General features: G+C 35.0%; 2 protein-coding genes and 1 non-coding gene across 3 annotated transcripts; 1 reads left to right on the top strand and 2 right to left on the bottom strand.

Moving 5' to 3' along the window:
- Window positions 1-2,297: 2,297 nt before the first annotated feature.
- Window positions 2,298-8,605, top strand: LOC102630352 (protein DOWNY MILDEW RESISTANCE 6). Its single transcript, XM_006478028.4, has 4 exons — window positions 2,298-2,603; window positions 2,698-2,945; window positions 7,553-7,877; window positions 8,117-8,605. Exons 1-4 carry the CDS (start codon window positions 2,406-2,408, stop codon window positions 8,357-8,359), a joined length of 1,014 nt encoding a protein of 337 aa, XP_006478091.2. The 5' UTR covers window positions 2,298-2,405; the 3' UTR covers window positions 8,360-8,605.
- A 5,580-nt stretch (window positions 8,606-14,185) lies between these two features.
- On the bottom strand, window positions 14,186-15,189 carry LOC127900637 (uncharacterized). The gene is made up of 2 exons (XM_052435813.1): window positions 14,945-15,189; window positions 14,186-14,843 (listed from the first exon to the last, which is right to left on the bottom strand). Exons 1-2 carry the CDS (start codon window positions 15,187-15,189, stop codon window positions 14,186-14,188), a joined length of 903 nt encoding a protein of 300 aa, XP_052291773.1.
- A 5,783-nt stretch (window positions 15,190-20,972) lies between these two features.
- LOC112498420 (small nucleolar RNA R71) lies at window positions 20,973-21,079 on the bottom strand. The gene has a single exon (XR_003065737.2). It is a non-coding gene; the product is annotated as a small nucleolar RNA R71 (small nucleolar RNA).
- Between the last annotated feature and the right edge of the window lie 347 nt (window positions 21,080-21,426).

Below are 21,426 nucleotides of genomic sequence, written 5' to 3' on the forward strand. Positions count from 1 at the left end.
CAAGAGATTGTGAATAATCTCTTATTGTAAAGGTGTATTCACAACTTGGAAGTCAATTGTAAGAGTTGTTGAAGCCTTGGAGGCTTGCTTAGTGGAATCCTCAAACCCGGTGAGCTTGGAGGCGTGTACGTAGGCACGGTTAGTCGAACCACGTAAAAATCACGTGTTTGGTCTCTCTTACTCTATCTCTTTATTTTTTTTATTTCACATAACTTGTTCATTTCGATTTTGATTACTTGGTTCAATTCGCATTTAGTTTCTTGATTGCTTTAATTTTTAGAAACCCAATTCACCCTCTTCTGGGGTTGCATGTCTAGAATTTCATTAGGAACAACTTTTATATATATGCGGACATGAAAATGTAGATTCCTATTACACTATAATGTTAATTGAACAAAAACTATAATAACATATGGTATACTAGAAAATTTGCACAAAATCCGCATTTAGGTATCTGTACCTAACAATTGTTATATGTATATATATATAGTTTTCCTCTTACAAGGATATCCTCACTTTAACATGCCACTAAAATATAAAAGAACACAGAAATTAGAGACTGCATTTTTTTCTCTATTAGTACATTGAAATACGTGTCTTTTATTTGTTAGTGGTGTCCTCAATTTAGCGATCTCACAACATTTTATAGGATAAATTCTTGTTTAGTACTTATATTTTGGGCTAATTGCCTGATTAGCTCTTTTATTTTGAAAAACACTACAAGACACTTCTGATGTTGAATATGTGACATTTATACTCTTATTTTTCTATATTTTTACAATAATACTATTGCAAAAATATTCTTCAGGACATTAATTAATTATCCATAAAAGCAATTAATTAACTAATTAACCTTAAAAGTAACATAATAATTTTACTTTTGGGATTAATTTGGTAAATTAATATTTTATAAATAATTATTAGTAAAATTATTGGAAAGTTATCAAACATTATTTTAAAATTATAGTGAGGATGATATTATAAAGTTATCAAACCTTAGAAGGGAATGAATATCATATATTTAACAAAAAGAATGTCTTGAGGAAATTTTCAAAATATAAGGACTAAAGAGATAATTAATTCAAAATATAAAAGCTAAATGAGCATATACTTTCTATATAATATGAGGGATCCCTTACTTAAACACAAGAAAAACACACACTCCAACACCATATATGATAAAATATACTACATTAGAATACTTGTTTTTCTTCTCTTTTAATTTATCTCTTACTTTATTCAATAAAGTAAAGGATTCCTTATTAGATAATAATTATATATGTGTGTGTGTGTGTGTGTGTGTGTGTGTGTGTGTGTGTGTGTGTGTCTTATTAGGAATATTTAACCATATTAAAATTAGGGATCAATTAAAAGGTAAAAAAAAAATCTAATCTCTAAGGTAGTGTATTTTATCTTGTAATGTATTGAAATATGTATTTTTTTTTATCTTTTACATTGTCCATGACTTTAATATAATCATGGATCTCTAATTGAAAGCTATATATATATAGTCATTTTCTAGTGCAGACGTTCTCATTTTATTTTCATGTGGATGTATTTTAAAACTGTGAGGTTGAAAAGAGTTAGTTTTTAACTTTCTTAAACCCTATGATTTTATAATTCATTAAAAAATTTTCTTAAACCCTACGATTTTATAATTCATTAAAAAACTAACTCTTTTAAATCGCACGGTTTAAAACTGTGTTCGCATTTAAAAAAATGCAGGCGTCTGCATATATATATATATATATATATATATATATATATATATATATATATATATATATATGGATTCCTAATCATTTTAAAGTGAAAGATAATCTAAAAGATAAAAAAAAAATATAAATTTCAACTCAGTGTAATTTGTCTTTAGTATATTGACATCTATATATTTTTTTAATTTTTTAACTTATATGAGTTTAATATAATTAGGAATCTCTGATTAAAAGTATATGTTGTGTGTACGTGTACGTTCTGAGATCGCATTAATATATAAATATTAAAAAATTTTAATATATTAAAAATTATTTTTGTATCTATTAATATATTAAAAAATATTATTTTTAAATTTTAAATACGTTCTCACTATTAAATTGATAGTGTTTTCGTTAAAAAATTATTCTATAAATATTTATTTAAGGTACCGTGCTAAAAAGTTCAAGAAAGTGCAATGTTTATTGCCAGTGAGGGTGCAACAAATGTCGAAACCTTATTGGATTGGACCTATGTTCATCGTCAACGTCTACATATTGACCTCTGGCAGCTCTATATCTTCAGCATATAAATATATGATATGGGAGCAGGCAGAGTGCGCTCATCTTCCTAGAAGGTGCAAATACTTTTGCTCTCTTAAATTTTTTATCACTATGCTATCTGCATATATAGATAATTAATAAAATCAAATTATGGATACCAAAGTTCTGTCCTCGGGAATCCGGTACACAAACTTGCCGGAGGGCTACGTAAGGCCAGAATCGGAGAGACCAAATCTGTCTGAAGTTTCTGAATGCGAAAACGTTCCTGTTATTGATTTGGCTTGTGATGATAGAAGCTTAATTGTGCAACAAGTTGCTGATGCTTGCAAGAATTATGGATTTTTCCAGGTTTGTGTTCAAACTTTCCTTGCCCTAAATCATTTGAGTTTGTTATATAGATGTATAAACGCGTTAATCAGTCATATATTGGTTGCATATACAGGCGATAAATCACGAAGTGCCTTTAGAAACAGTGGAAAGAGTCATAGAAGTGGCGAAAGAGTTTTTTAACCTGCCAGTGGAGGAGAAGCTGAAGCTCTACTCAGATGATCCATCAAAGACAATGAGATTGTCAACGAGTTTTAATGTCAACAAGGAGAAAGTTCACAATTGGAGAGATTACCTCAGACTTCACTGCTATCCACTTGACAAGTATGTGCCTGAGTGGCCTTCAAATCCATCTACCTTCAAGTAAGTACCTCTTTGATTATTCTGCTATTTTTCAATTTTTTTCGTTTTTCAAAATGACATATTAGATTAAACGCGGATACACACAGACACGCATTCTGCTATTAAGACAGCATTACTCGCCTGTGACGTGGCATGCTAATTGCTACTTTTTCTCTGTACACGACAAAAAAACTCAAATTGTTTCCGTTACAGTTTTTAAAGTTTGGATGATATTCTTCTCATAATTAGACAATAAATAATAAGTTTGAAGTATGATGTAGCCAAAACACATCAATGGAGTAATTAATTAACATGGCATTTTCTTTTAAGGAAAAAAAAAGGAAATGACATTTTTAACCGTTCTAACTTGTTGTTTTGTGGAGGAATTTTGAGCTCAATGTGTTGCATAGAATAAACCAGTCTCTCTCAATTTGATGCTTTGGTTCCCTACCTACCAAGTACAAAAGCCAACCTAGACCTTTTCTTTTCTTTTCTTTTTTTTTTTAATTTTGAATTGCATAAAAATGTTTGATTTATTATTAATTAGTTTAATTTTGCGGTAAACAACGGTAGGCTACCTAATAATAAAGTCATGAAAGCTTCAAACAACGGCCGCGGGGGGGAACCAAAAAAAAGAGTCATGGGCGCGAATAACCCGTGAAATAAATTTAAACGTCACAATTACGCTAGCATGGTGACATCACTCAAAGGAATCTATTCGGTAGCTTGGCAACTGGCAGGCACTAGACATTTTAGGCTTGTTTTTCCCTTTCTGAGCCTGTACGGTGTTTCTGCTTTGCCTCTCTAAATAAGCCACAGTCTAGCCCGAGGCGATTTCCCCTCTTTCAAGTGGTTAGTGGTCCATGACCATTCTAGAATAGACCGCAGAGGCGTAGAGCAAGAGATAAAAAATGAAGATATAATAATAATTTTATTTTGTTTTTATTCCTTTTTTGTTTGTGAAGAAAGATATTATAAAATTATGCTTTGGCTACGGTACTCACAAATTAAGCGTTATTAAACTGTCTTATTTTTTTAATTTTTGCTGATTTTTCTTCTTTTACCATATGACTGTGTCCAGAACTCTAAATCATAACGTATACATGAGTGCGATTAGATAGTTGGGTTTCTAAAATCAAGTTACTAAGATATTTGTTAACACTTATAGTTAGACTTTGCCAGCTTAATAATTTTTTTTTCCTAACTTCTACTCTATAGCTGCATCTTTTACTCCACAGTAGATATAATTTAAAAATTACAATACCTCATTCCTAAACATACCATTTATATCTTTTAATTTTATCTGCAACGTAGGAACTAAGTTGCAGCTGACGTAGGCATTGACATTTATTGAGTATAATTTTTCAAAAAATTATTTCTAAACTTTGACCGTTATTTGTGTTTGTCGCATAACCGTCGAATAAATTATCAGAGAAAAAAGAAGTAATGTACCAAAAATACAAAAAACTACTTAAGATGTTTACATTTTCATCAGCATAATTTTTTTTTTTTTTACAATATAAGTCGTTAGAATTGTTGTTCTATATTCTAGAAATGAATTGAATGCAAGGACTTCACTGAAGCCGCAACATATAAAATTGCAATTCGGGCCCGCGTTGATATGGAGTAGGGATGGCAAAATTCGGGTTCGGGTCTGGGTTTAGCCTTTTTAAATCCGGACCCGGATACCATTTTTTTTTTTTCAGACCCAGATTTTAATTCGAATTTTTTCACCCGGGTTCAACCCGGAAAAATTCGGGTTTCCAGATTCCGGGTTTTGAACCCGGATCAATGAATCAATATCAATTTTTAAAATTTTAAAAATAAAAAATTAATACATTTTCAAGCAATAACACATCTAGATTAATCAATAAAATTAATTAAAAAATAATATTAAAATTAGATATCCGAGTTCGGGTTATGGATGTCTGGGTTAACCTAAACTCGGACCCGGACCCGGACCCGGACCCGCATATATCCGGGTTATTAAAATTTATTCTGAACCCGAATTTTTTTACATTCCGATACGGGTTTAACCCGGCTTGAATCATCCGGGTTCGTCTGGGTCCGGACCGGATCTGGGTTATTTTACCATCCCTAATATGGAGTTTGATACCGTGGGGTCATCTGGAAACTACTTCGTACGTACACGATTGAAAATATCTGTCAGCGTGAGTTTCTCAGCATTAATGAACGGTGATACCGCCGGTGATGATGTGCAGAGCTGAGATCACGGCCGTTGACATTAAGAGTGAACGTCAACAAAATATAAATAATGGCCCCAACCCCAGAAAAAGTAGCCTCTCTGTGCATTAAATATTGGACAGCCGCTTGTTACGTGATTTGAAACTTTCAGTCCACCTAAAATTAATTTCAAGGACTCTTAAATTATTAAAATATTTGAGTGACAATATTTTAGAGATATAAACAAATTATTTTTAGGTTGTCATTTAAATAAATTTAAATGAGAATATTATTAATAAAAAATATAATTTTTAATATAATAACATATAAAAAAAATATAATTTTTAATCTATTAAAATTTATATTTTTATATTTTAATAGCATACTATATATATATATATATATATATATATTTTCTTTTCTTAGCGATGATATTTTTACTTTGTTAAATTAAATATATCAGTAAAATAAAAATATATGAATTTTAATAAATTAGAGATTTTATTTTTTAATAATATATTAAAATTTTTATTTTTATCTATTTTGACATTTTTATTTAGTTAAAATAAGAAAAACTTTACTCAGTTTTGCTGAGTGGGTGACATCATCCCCTGAATCCGTGTTTACGTAAGCTGATTGAAAATGCAAAAGTTAAATCATATCACATGCGTGTCTGATAACTGATTTGATGTTTGATTGGTGAGAAGTGCTCTATATTTTAGTCAACAATACACGCAACTATTTAATACAGTAGCTTGCATGGTTCCGCATCATAATCTTCTAGCGGTTTTGTTTTTTTCTTTGTTTTCCATTTTTAAAATCTAATGATATGCAAAAGCACAAACCGTAAAAATTAAATTAATTTCTCTGAAAAATTTAGTATAGAGCCATCTCTATGCCTCAGAGATAACCAATTAGTATAAATCAATTGAATTATCCCTCAAGAAAGCTACATATTTTTTTTTTATACACTGATATTACAATAAAAATTTTATTGATATTTTATAATCAAAGATTTATTGATATTTACTGTTAGAATTTTATTGGAACTATCTTTCTAATTTTATTTTAGCATATCCGGAATTTTTACCTTCACATAATATTAGAAGGATATCCATTCTATCCTAATTTTTGGGGAGGTAATTTTACCCTTATCTAATTGTTTTTTTAAAAAAAAACACGTATTCTAATCTAATGTTTATTTTAACTTGTTAGATCGTGACTTAATAATATTATAAAAATACTTTAACACCATTAGATGATTAAATTTTATTAATTTTCTTATCATTGATGGTATTTGAATTATGAGATAATGATAGTTAAATCTCCCAACTTATTATGCTCCAAAAAGATCATTGATTGATTCATATACGTGGAGCATATTCATCCTAAGATACGTTCTTATTAGATAATAATTTTATGCAAACCTAAGGGATATTTATTTATAAAGTACTCTATTTTAATCAAACATTAAAATATATTTTAGTTATTGAAAATAAACTTTCGGAATATCATCATAGTTTAGCTTATCATGAATGGTTTTTGTGCGAGGTAATAGGTAATTGATAATATCTCTCATTCCCTCCAAAATTTTATGCATTGTTTGGTGATTAAATCTGCAATGTCTTTTCGAGGAGTTAGGACTGGCCTTTTTGGATTGTTATGAAAACTTTCTAAAATAAAATTTGACTTATATTAGAAAAAGAAATAAAAAAAATATGAATTTTGCCATGATAAGGATGAGCGGTGGCAATAAGCCGATAACGGACAATTGGAGATTTCTGTGACCACACACATAGGGGCCTATGGGGATAAGTCTTTGGATATTTGCTGCTTCCCTTGCTGGATAGATATGACAGTTTTCATCCATGCGCCATCTTCAAAGTTATCATCATAATTATAAATAAATAAATAACCTAACGTTGGTAATTATCTTATAAGAGCGGCTAGGTACGTCTTTGGCAGCGCAGCCGTCTCAAAAGAGTCAATATGCAGACAAGTTAAAAATCAAGTAAAACACGACTCAAATGTGCACTATTTTGTTTTATTTTTGCAATGTATTGAATAAAGTTCTTACTTCTTAATTTGTTACTCTTAGCTCTGTGCGAATATTAAAAAAAAAATGCACTTACATTTGTATAAGATAAAAGTCTAACTATGGCTATTTGCATTCTTAGGACTAAATACTTTTCTTATCATTTTAGTTTGGTCTTTAATAAAGTAAAATAAGGATTCCTTATTACAAGATTACTCTTACACTTAGTTATAGCTCAATTCTCTAGAGGCCCACGATTTGGCTGGCTAAATATACTGAAAGGCTGAAGCATTGGTCTAATACCTAGTAGAATCTGTCACAAAAAAGTCATGAGTATGTGACCAAAAAATTAGAGACCAAGATATGAGATGAGGTTAAATTCTAATGAGAAATGATTTTGATTTGGTAGGGAATTTGTGAGTACTTATTGTTCAGAAGTTCGAGGACTCGGCTATAGAGTGCTGGAATTAATATCAGAGAGCTTAGGTTTGGAAAAAGATTACATAAAGAAAGTGTTGGGTGAACAAGGACAGCATATGGCTGTGAACTTTTACCCACCATGTCCAGAGCCAGAGCTTACTTATGGATTGCCGGGACACACTGACCCAAATGCCCTTACCATTTTATTGCAAGATTTAGAAGTGGCAGGTCTTCAAGTTCTCAAAGACGACAAATGGGTTGCTGTTAATCCCCTTCCTAATGCCTTTGTCATTAATATTGGTGATCAACTGCAGGTAATAACTAACAATATTTAATTTAATTTAATTTAATTAGCGCTTTCATTTTTCATTAATACTAATATATTGGTGCCTAAGCTCGGATGTCTGGATTTCGTAAAATTTGGATTTGAACTAGAATCATAGTTGTGCCTTATTGTACAATTCACCAAATTTTAGAATATTCGAATGTGGACCTGAGCATGGCTTATTATCAATATTCATCGGGTAATACATTTTAGTGACATTAACTGTAGGCATTGAGTAATGGAAGGTATAAGAGTGTGTGGCATAGAGCTATTGTGAATGCTGAAAAGGCAAGGATGTCGGTTGCTTCATTCCTTTGCCCAAATAATGATGCAATGATCAGCCCTCCAAAAGCATTAACAGAGGATGGATCTGGAGCCGTATACAGAGATTTCACATATGCTGAATATTACAGCAAGTTTTGGAGCAGAAACTTGGACCAAGAACATTGTTTGGAACTTTTCAAGAACTAGCTAGCAGCTGCCTTATTCCTGCATGCATTGGGGATTCTCCTCAGCGCCTGGGCTTCGCAACCAATGATGTCAATCTACCAGGAGTAATTGCAATGTGCCGCCAATTTCTATCTCCTTTAGTATTGCATTTAATTTTAGATTTTATGTGTATGACTTTCGTGTGCAAACTCCGTCATTGTTTTAACCTTTGAGTAGTGATGTATCTGACTCCCATCATTCATATTAGTAGCTCCACTTTTCAATTAACCATATCTATTTATAAAGTTACCCTTGTTTATCACTTTCTTAATTTTCATCACTCTCAATAGGAAAAAACACTTACACAGAGTATTGAAACATGAATTAAAGACCCTTCATCATTAGTAGAACAAATACATACGAAATTAAATTGAACTTCGCAAAGTAGATCATGTTTCATCAATTATTTATTTACGAAGCCCATCCACTAACCATTAACAATTTCAATATCTCATAGTACTCCGCTGCTTCTAGTCTCCATCCCAAATTCTAAAGATTCAAACAGGGTAAAAGCTCGTTTAGTCCCTATATTTTGAAGTTAGTATTCGTTTAGTTCCTATATTTTTAAAAATACCTCAAATCATTCCTACCATTAAATTATTGACACTTTTGCCATTATCTTTTGTTCCTTTTAACTTATTTTTATAATATTGCTCTATTATAATAATTTTTTAGACATTATTAAAAAGAAAAAAATAACCCTATTATAATAACTTTTTTAGAAATTATTAAAAAGAAAAAAATAAATTACCAATTTAACACCAAAAAATAAAATAAAATAAAAATATATATATTAATTTTTGTGGAACACACTCTTGAATTAAAATATTAATTTTTCTAAAAAAATTGATAATATAATTTTTTACGATATTAATTTTTTAGACATACGTGAGCTTCCACAAAAATTAATATATACCTTTTTTGTTTTTATTTTATTTTTGAGTTTAATTTGATAATTTAATTTTTTATTAATATCCAAAAAAGAAACATTATTGTAAAAATGTAATATTATAAAAGCAAGTTAAAAATAATAAAAAATAATGGCATAAGTGTCAATATTTAGTAGCAGGGATGTTTTGAGGTGTTTTTAAAAATACAGAGACTAAATAGACACTAACCTCATAATATAGGGACTAAACAAGCTTTTACCCATTCAAACAAGAGCGTTGTCTCTACTCTCAATTTCTTCAAATGATCAGATCTGCTTCTTATGTTCCTCCAATTCTGCATTTCTTTCATCAATCTCTCGTGTGGAGCCTTAGTCATCTCCATAAATAACTGGATAGTAGAGCTTTCTTGATCAGTTTCAAAATCAATCGCATAAAAATGAAGCACCGCTTTCTGCAAATTTAAGATAAAATCAATTCTAAACCTGGTATCCAGCACCTGTTTCCGGTGTTTTTTATCATGAAAAATGATGTTAAGATGTTATACTTGAAGGACTAATGGAGTTCTTCGGAACTTGAGTAATAGTTCGGAAAAAAAAAATTGATACACAATGATAATTTTAGAAATAACTAAATATTAATTGAAAAGTGTGGGGTAAATATCCTAACGAGGAGTCAAATAACATTAATCTTTAACTTTTAAATAATTGATACTCGGCTATTTTTCGAAACTTGAGTAATAGTTCAGAAAAAAAAATTGATAAACAAGGATAATTTTAGAAATAACTAAATATTAATTGAAAAGTGTGGGGGTAATGATACAAACGATGAAACGAAGAGTCAAAATAACATTAATTTTTAAATTTTCAATAATTGATACTCGGCTATACCATTCTATTTTATTTCTTTCATTAAATGGTTGGCCACGTGCCTTCTCATCATTCACTTGCAAATGTGCAGCAAAATGCTATTGTTGAAAGTCAAAGAGCACTTATTGCCAATTTTTTCTAGCTAGTATATTGTTTTAGACAAATTTTTGGGGTAGGAAAAGATAAATCTATTTAGAACAATAAATTTATATTTTTAGGGGAGATGAGATATTTTACTGGTTTGTTATGTGCGGTGTTTCTGAAATTCGGAGGAGGTGAAAAGAGAAGAGGGAGGTGGTAACAATGGAGGAAAGTCTGAACCAAGAAAAATGTCCTTCGAAATGAGTTTCGCGCCGGCAAAACAGTGAAATAAAAGTTAGAGGTAAAGCCGGGGTACCCCAGCGTTCACACTCCGATGCTCAAGTTAGCAAACTCCAATTTTTTTATGGTAAAGAGAGTTGGTCAGCCCTATGTAAATCAGGGTTTAAGGTTGAAGAAAATCTATTTTTTGAAGTGTGAGTGTTGATGGTGAATGAAAAACATGATGGAGAATAAAACCTAGACACCTTTATATATGGAGTACCTCAGCTGCCCCGTGGCGTATCATTTTTCGCTATTAGCTATCCCTTTTCAGGCATTTCACGTCTTTTATCTTTTTATGATTTTTGAGCCGTTATGTGCATGCTTGGGAATCAAGAAGGTGTTCGCGGCATATCTCACCCTTTGGAAACGTGGCGCGCTGCAGAATGATGCAGGGTACCTTTGAAGTGGTTGTCGGGTAGGCGGCTGAGGACTACTGTCCTTTATTTTTGGACAGAGGCGGTTGTCCCCCTTTTTAGTACGATGTTTTTTATTCCTAATTCTAACAAAATCTAATATTATCTTTTAAAAGGTGGAGACATTTCTCATGGCAGACTTTTTTAGAAGATTCTCATGAGTCGAATCTGTTGGGTACCCCAAGTTTATAGGTTACCCTCGATCTATGCGGGGTACCTTAAGTTACTCTAGAATTATGTCGGGTACCTCTAATTATGTTGGGTACCTCAAGTTATTCCGGGTACCTTGAATTTTGCTAGAGTTATTCCGGGTACCTTGAATTATACTGGAGTTATTCCGAGTACTTGAATTATGTTGGAGTTATTCCGGGTACCTCGAATTATATGGGGTACCCCAATCAATGTGGGATACCTCGAGTTACTTTGGAGTTATGCGAGGTACCTCTGATCATGCCGGGTACCTCTAATCATGCCGGGTACTTCTAATCATGCCGGGTACTTCGAGTTATTCCGGGTATCTTAAATTATACTGGAGTTATTTCGGGTACCCCGAAATTATACGAAGTACCCCAATTTATGCAGGGTACCTCAAGTTAATCTGGAGTTATGCGGGCTACCTCTGATCATGCCGGGTATCTCTAATTATGCTGAGTACCTCGAGTTATTCCGGATACCTTCGATTATGCTGGAGTTATTTTGGGTACCTCGAATTATGCTGGAGTTATTTCGGGTACCTTGAATTATACGGAGTATCACAATCTATGTAGGGTACCTCGAGAGTTACTCTGGATTTATGCGGGGTACCTCTAATCATGCCAGGTACCTCTAATCATGTGGGGTACCTCTAATCATGTGGGGTACCTCGAATTATGTCGGGTACCTCAGATTACACTGAAGTAATTCCATTCGTCGACACGTGGCGTTCTACTATCTTTCTTGTTTTTCCCCCAAACAACATCCCCTTAGTTTCTTTTGGCGAGAAGTATTGGAGGCAAAAGAAACTTACATAAAAAGTAGGAGCGACACGTGGTGATATAAAGTTTAGCTTGATGGGCAGTTGAATAGAAAGCGCCTCTAAGGGTACCCTGAAAATCCAAAAATGGAATATGGGTTCCATTTCCTTAGAAATGGCTACCAATTTGGACATGTAGGAAAGGACGGAGCTGATTTATCAAAAAATTTCATTTATTTCTGGGGAAGAACACCAATATGGGTAGAGGGTATTGTTAGGGTACCCCACCATTGCCCACAGTTTGTTTTTTACCGATTGCCATGTATAGATCGTTGTGGTGAAAGCTTCAATGCCGTTTTTTGCCATTTGAGAAGCGGTTCATCAGTTACCCTAGGATCCACCTTATTTAATGGTACATTTCCTCCACATGCTCCAGGGACAAAAAGAAAATCACAAGGCTCATTTTCTGGTAGCTTAAAGGTACCTCATGTACACAAAAAAGAAAGATGGGCTCCAACCTTATAAAGGGAAGCTCTTTGGAGTGAACAAGACTTTGAGGGGACACTTTAATAAAGTTTCAGAGGAGAAAGACCATAAGGTGGAAGACCCTGAGGAACTTTAAGTTAAGCTTGAGGGCTTGGTACCTCGACAGAAGAACATAGTTGACAATGCTTTTGAGCGCATCATGACCGAGGAATGGAGTGTTGATCTGGGGCTGGTGGTGATAAGAGTGGAGAACTAGGTAGAAAAACCGGCTATCTTGAAGGCAATTGAGAATAGCAGGGCTCCCCACACATCTTGGTCTGAAAGCCAATGAAGATCAGCTGGGGTACCTCATATGAAGTCGCCATAAGGTACCTCTGATACCGATGCTTGTGTTTATGCTATTTCTAGCACTTTTTTTTATCCTCATATCCTAATTGATGAAACTGAAGATAATCATCCTTCTGTGTAACCTTGTTCGACATTACTAACGAGGCGTATGGGGTACCTTGGGTACCCTGAAGCTTGGATATTCACTGAGCTATCTGTTACTTCATGGCAGAACAACCCAACTTCATCAAACATATGACAATTCCTCTAGATATGCTTGTTGCTTATCTCAAGTTTTCTTAGGGTTCCTCTTGATGTATTTAATGAGTAACTTTCTGGCTTGGGGTACCTCAAGTACCCTTAATCAGTGTATGGCGATTTTTATAGAAATGCTTACCACAAATCTTCACAAAACTTGTGGCGATTCCTTTTGAGAGATGATGGAAAACCTCATGATCCACCATTCACTCTAAATCAAATATGCAAGACAAATAGTAATAAAGGTGGGTTGCTCGCCTACCCTTATGCAAGATGGTCGAAAATCTCATGATTCGCCATTCGCGTGAAATCAAATAGACAACATAGATTGAGATAAAGGTAGCTGCTCGCCTACCCTTATGTGAGATGGTAAAAAACTTCATGATCCACCATTCGCATAGAATCAAATAGACAATATGGATTGAGATAAAAGTGGCTACTTGCCTACCCTTATGCGAGATGGTCGAAACCATCCACCATTCGCTTAGAATCAAATATTGTGAACAAATAATGACAAAGGCGGCTACTAGCATGCCCTTTTGCTAGGTCTGATGTTGAGTAGATTATCGTAATCGGGGATAGGCCAGGTACTTTGGGTACCCTGGAATAAGGTGATCTCTGGATACCCTCTTGTGTCATAATAAACAATACTCAACGAAATATATAGAGTTAGTTTAATGGTAAACATATTCTTATAGCATTTAAAACTACTCATCCATATAAAAAATTGAGAGGCAAATAAAAGAGCACACATTATCAAACTTTGTAAAGAAAATGCATTCATGGAGAGTGACGATATGGATCATTATATGACACTATTTTGTTATCCTAAGGGGAATATGGGGGATCCGAGATAACTTGTTATTGTCATTAAAGACTTAGGAAACTGACCAGTTTGGGGTACACATGACCAAGCATATCTTTCAAACACACAAGCATTAAAGAAAACAAACAAAATAAGTAGAATGAGGTAAAGTGTTATCACTTTACTAGTAGTATGACTTTTCTTTGTTGTTCTTTTGAAAGATTAGAGCCTATTTTGACGGTCTTTGTTGGATCAGCGGCGCAAATCGAGACTGAAACAAGGTCTTCCACCAGGGTACCCCATTTTTCATCTTTCTGTATTCGGGGATCTGAAGGTGCTTCAAATTCACATCCGGGCTCAAACTGGTCCCCGTGAGGTACACCAGAGTCATTCGGGGCGATTGATTCTATACCCATTGGCGAGGTTCCCAACTGCTTTGGTGGGTCGGCTACTTGAGAAGCTTTTTTAAGTACTGCTCTCCACTGTCTAGCAAGTGCTCACTTCGTGGGGTAAAGTGTGGGCCTGCTACCTCTGGGTACCCCTTCACTGGCGGATCGGAAGCTATCTGGTAAGTGACTTTGGAGGCCATAGAGTAACAACCACGAGCTGACTGCTGGTCCCTTTTAATGGTGATAACTTCTTGGGCGGCTGGGATTTTCATGGCGATGTAGTGCATTGATACCACCGCTTTAGTTGCTACTAAGAACGACCTACCCAGTATAATATTGTAGGCACTCGGGTGATCCACAATAAGAAAATCAATCATATGAACAACTCGGTGGGGTACCTTACCGAGAGTTATGGGTAGTGTGATGATGCCCTTTGGGATGTCCATATCCCAGGCGAGCCCAATAAGAGGCGTAACATATAGGGTGATCTTTGGCGACTCAATCAATAGTTGATCCAAAGTGCTTTTGAAAATGATATCGACAAAGTTGCCGGTATCTACAAGAGTTCTTAATACCTTACTAATAGCAACGTTCAACACAATTACTAAGACATCGTCATGGGGGTGAGAGACACCCTCAGCATCTTTTTCTGTGAAAATGATAGGCAGGGGATGGCGGGGTATCTTCGGTGTACCCCATCTATTAAAGTTGACTTCTCTGCCAATATTGGTGGTTAACGACAATGATGTACCATAGCCTTTGATGGCCCTCTAAATTGGCCAACTAGAGTCGATTCGCCCGTGATCATCCGGACATACACGCCTTTCTTATGTCCTGGGGGCACCTCTCGTTCCGGACTACCATCAGCTACCCGCTTGCCCTTATCTTGCTCCATGGATTTCTGAGCCTCTCTCATGCCAGCAACAAATTCTTTGAGGTACCCGCTGAGAATCAAAGATTCAATCTCCTCACGCAAGCTAAAACACTCGGTTGTGCTGTGGCTGAAGTCTTCGTGGAACTCACAATACTTTAGGCTACGCTTCATGTTGGGGTACTTTTTCATTGGCTTAGGCGGACGGAGGAGGCCACTATCTCGAATATGGTAGAAGATCTGCTCTGGGGAATGATTCAGCGGATGGTAAGATTTGTACTGAGGCCTCGGTGGTGGCTCTCGCTGCTCTGGTGGTGGCGATCTTGGAGGTTGGGGTACCTGTGAGATACCCTGAGTGTTAAACCCTCGTTCTCGTGGGGCAACCCATAGAGGGCTCCGCGTTTAGGGTACCCTTGGTATTTGGGCTTCTGTTCTCTTGGGCTTCTCCTTGTTCTTTAAGACCTCGACCTTACCTTTTTGGCGCTTCAAATGACATTTCTCATCGATCTCCACCTGCTGCAACACCCGAGAACAGGGTTCCCCATATGAAAGTAAGCGCTTCTTTTGAAAAGAAAGTCATAACTTGCCCAACTGTAAATTTTTTCTCAAAATGGGTCAGTGTGTGTTAGTTTCCAAATGCTCCGGTTTGCAACACCTCTTGGTGGAAACGACTCACATACTCTGCCAAAGGTTCGGCTTCCCCTTGCTTGATAAAGGCAAGTTTAGAGGCTGCCCTATCTTGAGTGGAAGCATAGGAAAACTCTTTAGTAAATTCGGATAACAATTGGTGTAGGGAAGATACGCTACCCGCCTTTAAAGACCAAACCGTGACTTCGCGGGGCCCGTAAGTGTGTGGGTAAACATCCTACACATGGCGTTCTCATCTACACCCTTAATAAGCATTTGGTCGCGGTATAGCTGAATATGCTCCGAGGGATCAGTGGTACCCAAGTACTTGGGTATCTGAGGCATGGTGAACACTTCGGGAAGAGCTGCGTCCAAATCTCCATAGTGAATGGCAATTGGTAGGTCATTGGTGTTGGAGCACTTGTGATGTTTTACTTCTCGGAGAGGAGCTTCACTTGGGCTTTCAGCTTCTCCATTTTTTCCATAAGTTCGAGGGGTACCCTAAGGGCACTTGATGATGTCACCGCCATTTGAGAAGCCTTTTTTGCCTTTAAATTTTCACGGAGATCCTCGTGAGCACGTTTTGCACGCCTCGTACCTTGACTGTTGCGGGAATTGTAAGAGGGGGTAGAACGCTCGTCTCGGGAGCCCACAGTTTGAAACTTAGAACCGGTACCCGATGGTAATGTTTTGGCTTACTGGCCTCAAGTACCTCTTTTCTGACCATAACTTGTTGGTCCGTTTGAGATGGTGGAGCATCTAGCGTCATTGATGGAAGTGAACTTTTGGGTGCCCAAGATCCGACCGCCCTAAGTATTGCATGGGCAAGATCCTCAAAACGCTTGTGAGAGATAGGTTCCTCATCTTGGTGAATATCAGTTGATTGCTTGATAACCTTGTCTTTGCTGAGACGGGTTACCCTTCTTGCACGGTCACTACCTTCACCGCTGCTGTCATCTCCCATCCTTGTAGAATCCACCATTAAACCTTCGGGAGGTACGTCGGGTGCCATGTATTGGAGTACACACAACAACTAGTTTGGTAACCGCGGTGGAGGCTTTTTGTGCGCCTCCCTCAGACGGCGCCAATTGTTTTAGACAAATTTTGGGGGTAGGAAAAGACAAATCTATCTAAAACAATGAATTTGTATTTTTAGGGGAGACGAGGTACCTCATTGGTTTGTTGTGTGCGGTGTTTTTGAAATTTGGAGGTGAAAAGAGAAGAGGGAGGTGGTAACAATGGAGGAAGGTCTGAACCATGAAAAATGTCCTTCGAAATGAGCTTCGCGCCTGCAAAACAGTGAAATACAAGTTAGAGGTGAACGTTGGGGGGCGTTCACACTCCGACGCTCAAGTTAGCAAATTCAAACTTTTTTATGGTAAAGAGAGCTGGCCAGCCCTTTGTAAATTAGAGTTTAAGGTTGAAGAAAACCTATTTTTTGGAGTGTGAGTGTTGATGCGGAATGAAAAACATGATGGAGAATAAAACCTAGACACATTTATATATGGAGTACCTCAACTGCCATGTGGCGTATCCTTTTTGGCTATTAGTTATCATTTTTTAGGCTTTTCACATCTTTTACATTTTTATGATTTTTGGGCGGTTATGTGCATGCTTGGGAATCAAGAAGGCATTCGCGGCGTATCTCACCTTTTGGAAACGTAGCGCGCGCTGTAGAGTGGTGCAAGGTACCTCTGCAGTGGTTGCTGGGTAGGCGACTGAGGACCACTGTCCTTAGGACAATGTCCTTTACTTTTAGGCAGTGGTGGCAAGCAGTTGTCCCCTTTTTTAGTACGATGTTTTTTATTCTTAATTCTAAAAAAAACGAATATTATCTTTTAAGAGGTAGAGACATTTGGCATGGCAGACTTTTTTAGAGGATTTTCCTGAGTCAGATCTGTTGGGTACCCCAAGTTTATGGGGTACCCCGATCTATGCGAGGTACCTCGAGTTACTCTGGAGTTATGCCGGGTACCTCGAGTTATTCCGGGTACCTTGAATTCTTCTGGAGTTATTCCGGGTACCTTGAATTATACTGGAATTATTCTGGGTACCTTAAATTATGCTGGAGTTATTCCGGGTACTCGAATTATGTGGGGTACCCCAATCAATGCGAGGTACCTCTGATCGTGCTGGGTACCTCTAATCATGCCGGGTACCTCGAGTTATTCCGGGTACCTTGAATTTTGCTGGAGTTATTTCGGGTACCTCGAATTATACGGGGTACCCCAATCTATGAAGGGTACCTCGAGTTACTCTGGAGTTATGCGGGGTACCTCTGATCGTGTCGATACCTCGAGTTATTTTGGGTACCTTGAATTTTGCTTGAGTTATTCCGGGGTACCTCGAGTTATTCCGGGTACCTTGGATTATGTTGGAGTTATTCTGGGTACCTCAAGTTTCTCTGGATTTATGCGGGGTGCCTCTGATCGTGCCGGGTACCTCTAATCATGTCAGATACCTCTAATCATGCCAGGTACCTCTAATCATGCCAGGTACCTCTAATCATGCGGGGTATCTCGAATTACACTGAAGTTATTCCATTCGTCGACACATGGCATTCTGCTATCTTTCCTATTTTTCCCCAAACATATATTATTACTAAGTGTGTACAATTCATTCACTCACGGGGATTGATTGAATGATTTTTAAGCTAAATTAGGCGCAAGAAATTAAAAAAATTGTTTTGTGCTTTGACCAGTCATTTACCTTAAAAACGATGTGTACAATTTATTTAGAATACTGAGAAATTTTAAACAACAATATGAAAGGAAAAAATGATTTTTATGCGTACCAAGATCCCGACACCTGGTGGTTATCTTATTGAATGGCAAATATTTGTTTATTTTGACACCATCTTAAACAATACTCTTCTTATTGTTAACAACCGGTCAGGTTTATTGAAAAAAAAAATTGATAAAATCATCAGAGCCGTGCAAACTTAAACAAACAATAGTTATCCAAAGAGGCAAGCATAATTTTTAATTTTGTAATGCTTTTTATTTAATTCAATATAGTTTTATCCCCTGCTTATTAACTTTGGATGAATAAATAGTTAAAAGACATTTGAAATCATATTCTAGGAAAATGATAATATGATAATGGTTGTTTTAGATTTTTTATTCTCCTTTGATTTTTCGTTTTCTATGATATAGGAAAAACGTTACTAATCAGTTATTTTTTTCTCCTTGTATTGTGAACTATGCTTCTTTCTTTTTAATATATAATATTTTTTATCATTGTAAAAAATATATAATGTTCATATTCTTTTTAATGATTCCTACATTTTTTTTAATTCAAGTTTAATTGGTTCTTTAAATGGAAGAGTGCACTCAAATGCTAATGATGAGCAGATAATATATACATATTTTACCCTTAATTATATAATTACTAATTATTTTATTTGTTATTTTTAATTAATTGAATTATTTTATTGAATAGGGAATTAATTGGAAATTATGGATAGAAAGACATGAAGAAACTCAATTTAGGAAGTAAAGGAGATTAAATTGAGAATCAATTAGGGACAAGGAATTAAAAGAATTAATTTATTGAGATTTAATTCAAGAAGAGAAGAGATGCATCATGTGAGAAGCAATTGCCATTATTGTTAGCATGTGCATAGCATTAAAAAAAGGAATCCTAATGCAATTCTAAGTGGTGGGCACGTGTGAGAGCAAAACAAATTAAAGGCCAAGCCTTTCGGCTTTAGAATTGAAAAGGTCGGGCCCATTTTGAAGACTATAAAAGCTGACTTTGGCTTTTGAGAGGAAAGTGGCCAGAGGAGAAAAAAAAATGAGCAGACGCAAGTAGAGAAGAAAAGAAAATAGCGGCAACAGCAATTCAATATTCTCATGGCTGTTTTTATTTTATTTGTTGCTCCATATTTAAGTATGTCTAGCTAATTTTCTTATACCGATGATAAGGATGAAATCACATTCAATGAAATAATTATTTTTTTATTTAATTATTTCCTTACATATGTGCTTTAATATTTATGGTTCGTGTTTCACATGATTAGTTGAATGTTATTAAATTCTTTTCACCAATTTTGTCATGCATTATTGATTGTTTGGATTAATATTTGACTAAATCTATGCTTGGATCTATAAAGTTTATATATAATTTAATTATCTTTGATTCTGGATTTTTCATTAAATTGTTTACAAAGAGTGCTTAGAAAAACTTTGACGCTTTGTTATTCAATATGTTTACATGGGATGCTTAAATATCATACTATAAGCAGAAAAAGAACATACACAAGATTAATTTTATTTGGACTTAATTGTTATATCCATGAGATGACATAAATTGATTTCGAGTTGTCACTCTAAAATTGAGGATTAATTAATAAGTAGATAATTACTAGTTGAATAGTGGTGGATTATGAAACCTTGGTAATTTTTGTCCTATTGAATTCTCGTTTGCTTTAATTGTTTTCTTAGTTTAATTAGTTTAATTACTCTTAAATTTTAAATTGCTCAATTAGGTTAAGATTAATATTAATTTTAGATTTAAATTAGATTTTTCAATTTATAGTAACCCTTGTGGGTTTGACCTCGTTACTACTATTTTATCTCTAGATTCGTGCTCTTGCGAGTATATTAAAATTTTTCACAATAAGTTTTTGGCGCTGTTGCCGGGGATTGTGCCAGAAAGTCAATTTTATCTTGGTTGATATGATTCTTCCACTAGTTATAATTTAGGTTGTCTTTTTTTAAAAAAAAACACAAAAAATTAGAATTAGACTTCAAATTCATTTTTTGGTTGTTAGATTTCTTTTATTTTAAATTTCGTTTATTTTCATTATTGTTGGTTTATTTTATTTTTGTTTCTTCCTTATCTAGTTAGTTTATGAGTGTTTGGGAACGCGATTCAACAAATCGTTTAGTAAAAAAAGATTCTAAAATTGACAATAGTCAAGCTAGGTCTTTGCAAGTGATGGATGACACAAATAGAATATTGCCAGTACTTCCACTAGTGCAAGCAGAGAAAAGTCTTAGAGAATATTTTTCACCACTTGCAGCCAACCAACCATCTTGTATTGTGTTGCCACAAACTACAGCAACACACTTTGAACTCAAGCCCTCAGTCATTCAGCTTTTACCATCTTTCCATGAGTTAGAGAGAAATGATCCATATTTGCACATTAAGGAATTGCTTGACATATGCTCTACATTCCGTTTTCAAAATTTTAATGATAAGTCAATTAGGTTTCGTATGTTCCTTTTCTTATTAAAAGACAAAGCAAAAGCTTGGTTGAATCACTTGCTGCTGGGTCAATTACTTTATGGGATGAATTGAGTAACAAGTTCCTCACCAAGTTTTTCCCTATGTCTAAAACAAATGCTCTTAGGAGAGAGATACGTGATTTTTATCAAAGACAGGGTGAGCAATTTTATGAGTGTTGGAAAAGATTCAACGATTTACTCCTTAAGTGTCCCCACCATGGTTTTGAGAAATAGAGACTTATACAATGCTTTTATAATGATTTAATTATGTCAAATCATCATATGGTAGAGTCTATGAATGATGGGAGATTTTTAAACCTATATGAAGGGGCTGCATAAGATTTCTTTAATTCACTTTCTGAGAATTCTCAATAGTGGGATTTTTCAAATCAAAGAGAGAAATCACCTCTAGTTTCTAGAAAGGGTCTATATGAAGTTAAGGACGATTTTGATGTAAAAGCTACTCTAGCTACACTTTCTAGGAAAGTAGATGCCTTACCTTTGAACCAATCAATGAATCATCATCCTAGTGTAGCTAATGAGATGTGTGCTCTTTGTTCTAACCCATCTC

The sequence above is a fragment of the Citrus sinensis genome, chromosome 3 (assembly GCF_022201045.2).
Source record: "Citrus sinensis cultivar Valencia sweet orange chromosome 3, DVS_A1.0, whole genome shotgun sequence".
NCBI classification, from domain to species: domain Eukaryota; kingdom Viridiplantae; phylum Streptophyta; class Magnoliopsida; order Sapindales; family Rutaceae; genus Citrus; species Citrus sinensis.

What these genes read in the sequence shown, in the direction of transcription:
- LOC102630352 (XM_006478028.4), top strand. Translation starts at nt 2,406, where the DNA reads ATGGATACCAAAGTTCTGTCCTCGGGAATCCGGTACACAAACTTGCCG. An exon ending in AGAATTATGGATTTTTCCAG is followed by an intron (nt 2,604 to 2,697) that starts GTTTGTGTTCAA and finishes TTGCATATACAG; the next exon opens with GCGATAAATCACGAAGTGCC. An exon ending in TCAAATCCATCTACCTTCAA is followed by an intron (nt 2,946 to 7,552) that starts GTAAGTACCTCT and finishes TTGATTTGGTAG; the next exon opens with GGAATTTGTGAGTACTTATT.
- LOC127900637 (XM_052435813.1), bottom strand. Translation starts at nt 15,189, where the DNA reads ATGAAAAAGTACCCCAACATGAAGCGTAGCCTAAAGTATTGTGAGTTC. An exon ending in CCAGGACATAAGAAAGGCGT is followed by an intron (nt 14,844 to 14,944) that starts GTATGTCCGGAT and finishes CAATATTGGCAG; the next exon opens with AGAAGTCAACTTTAATAGAT.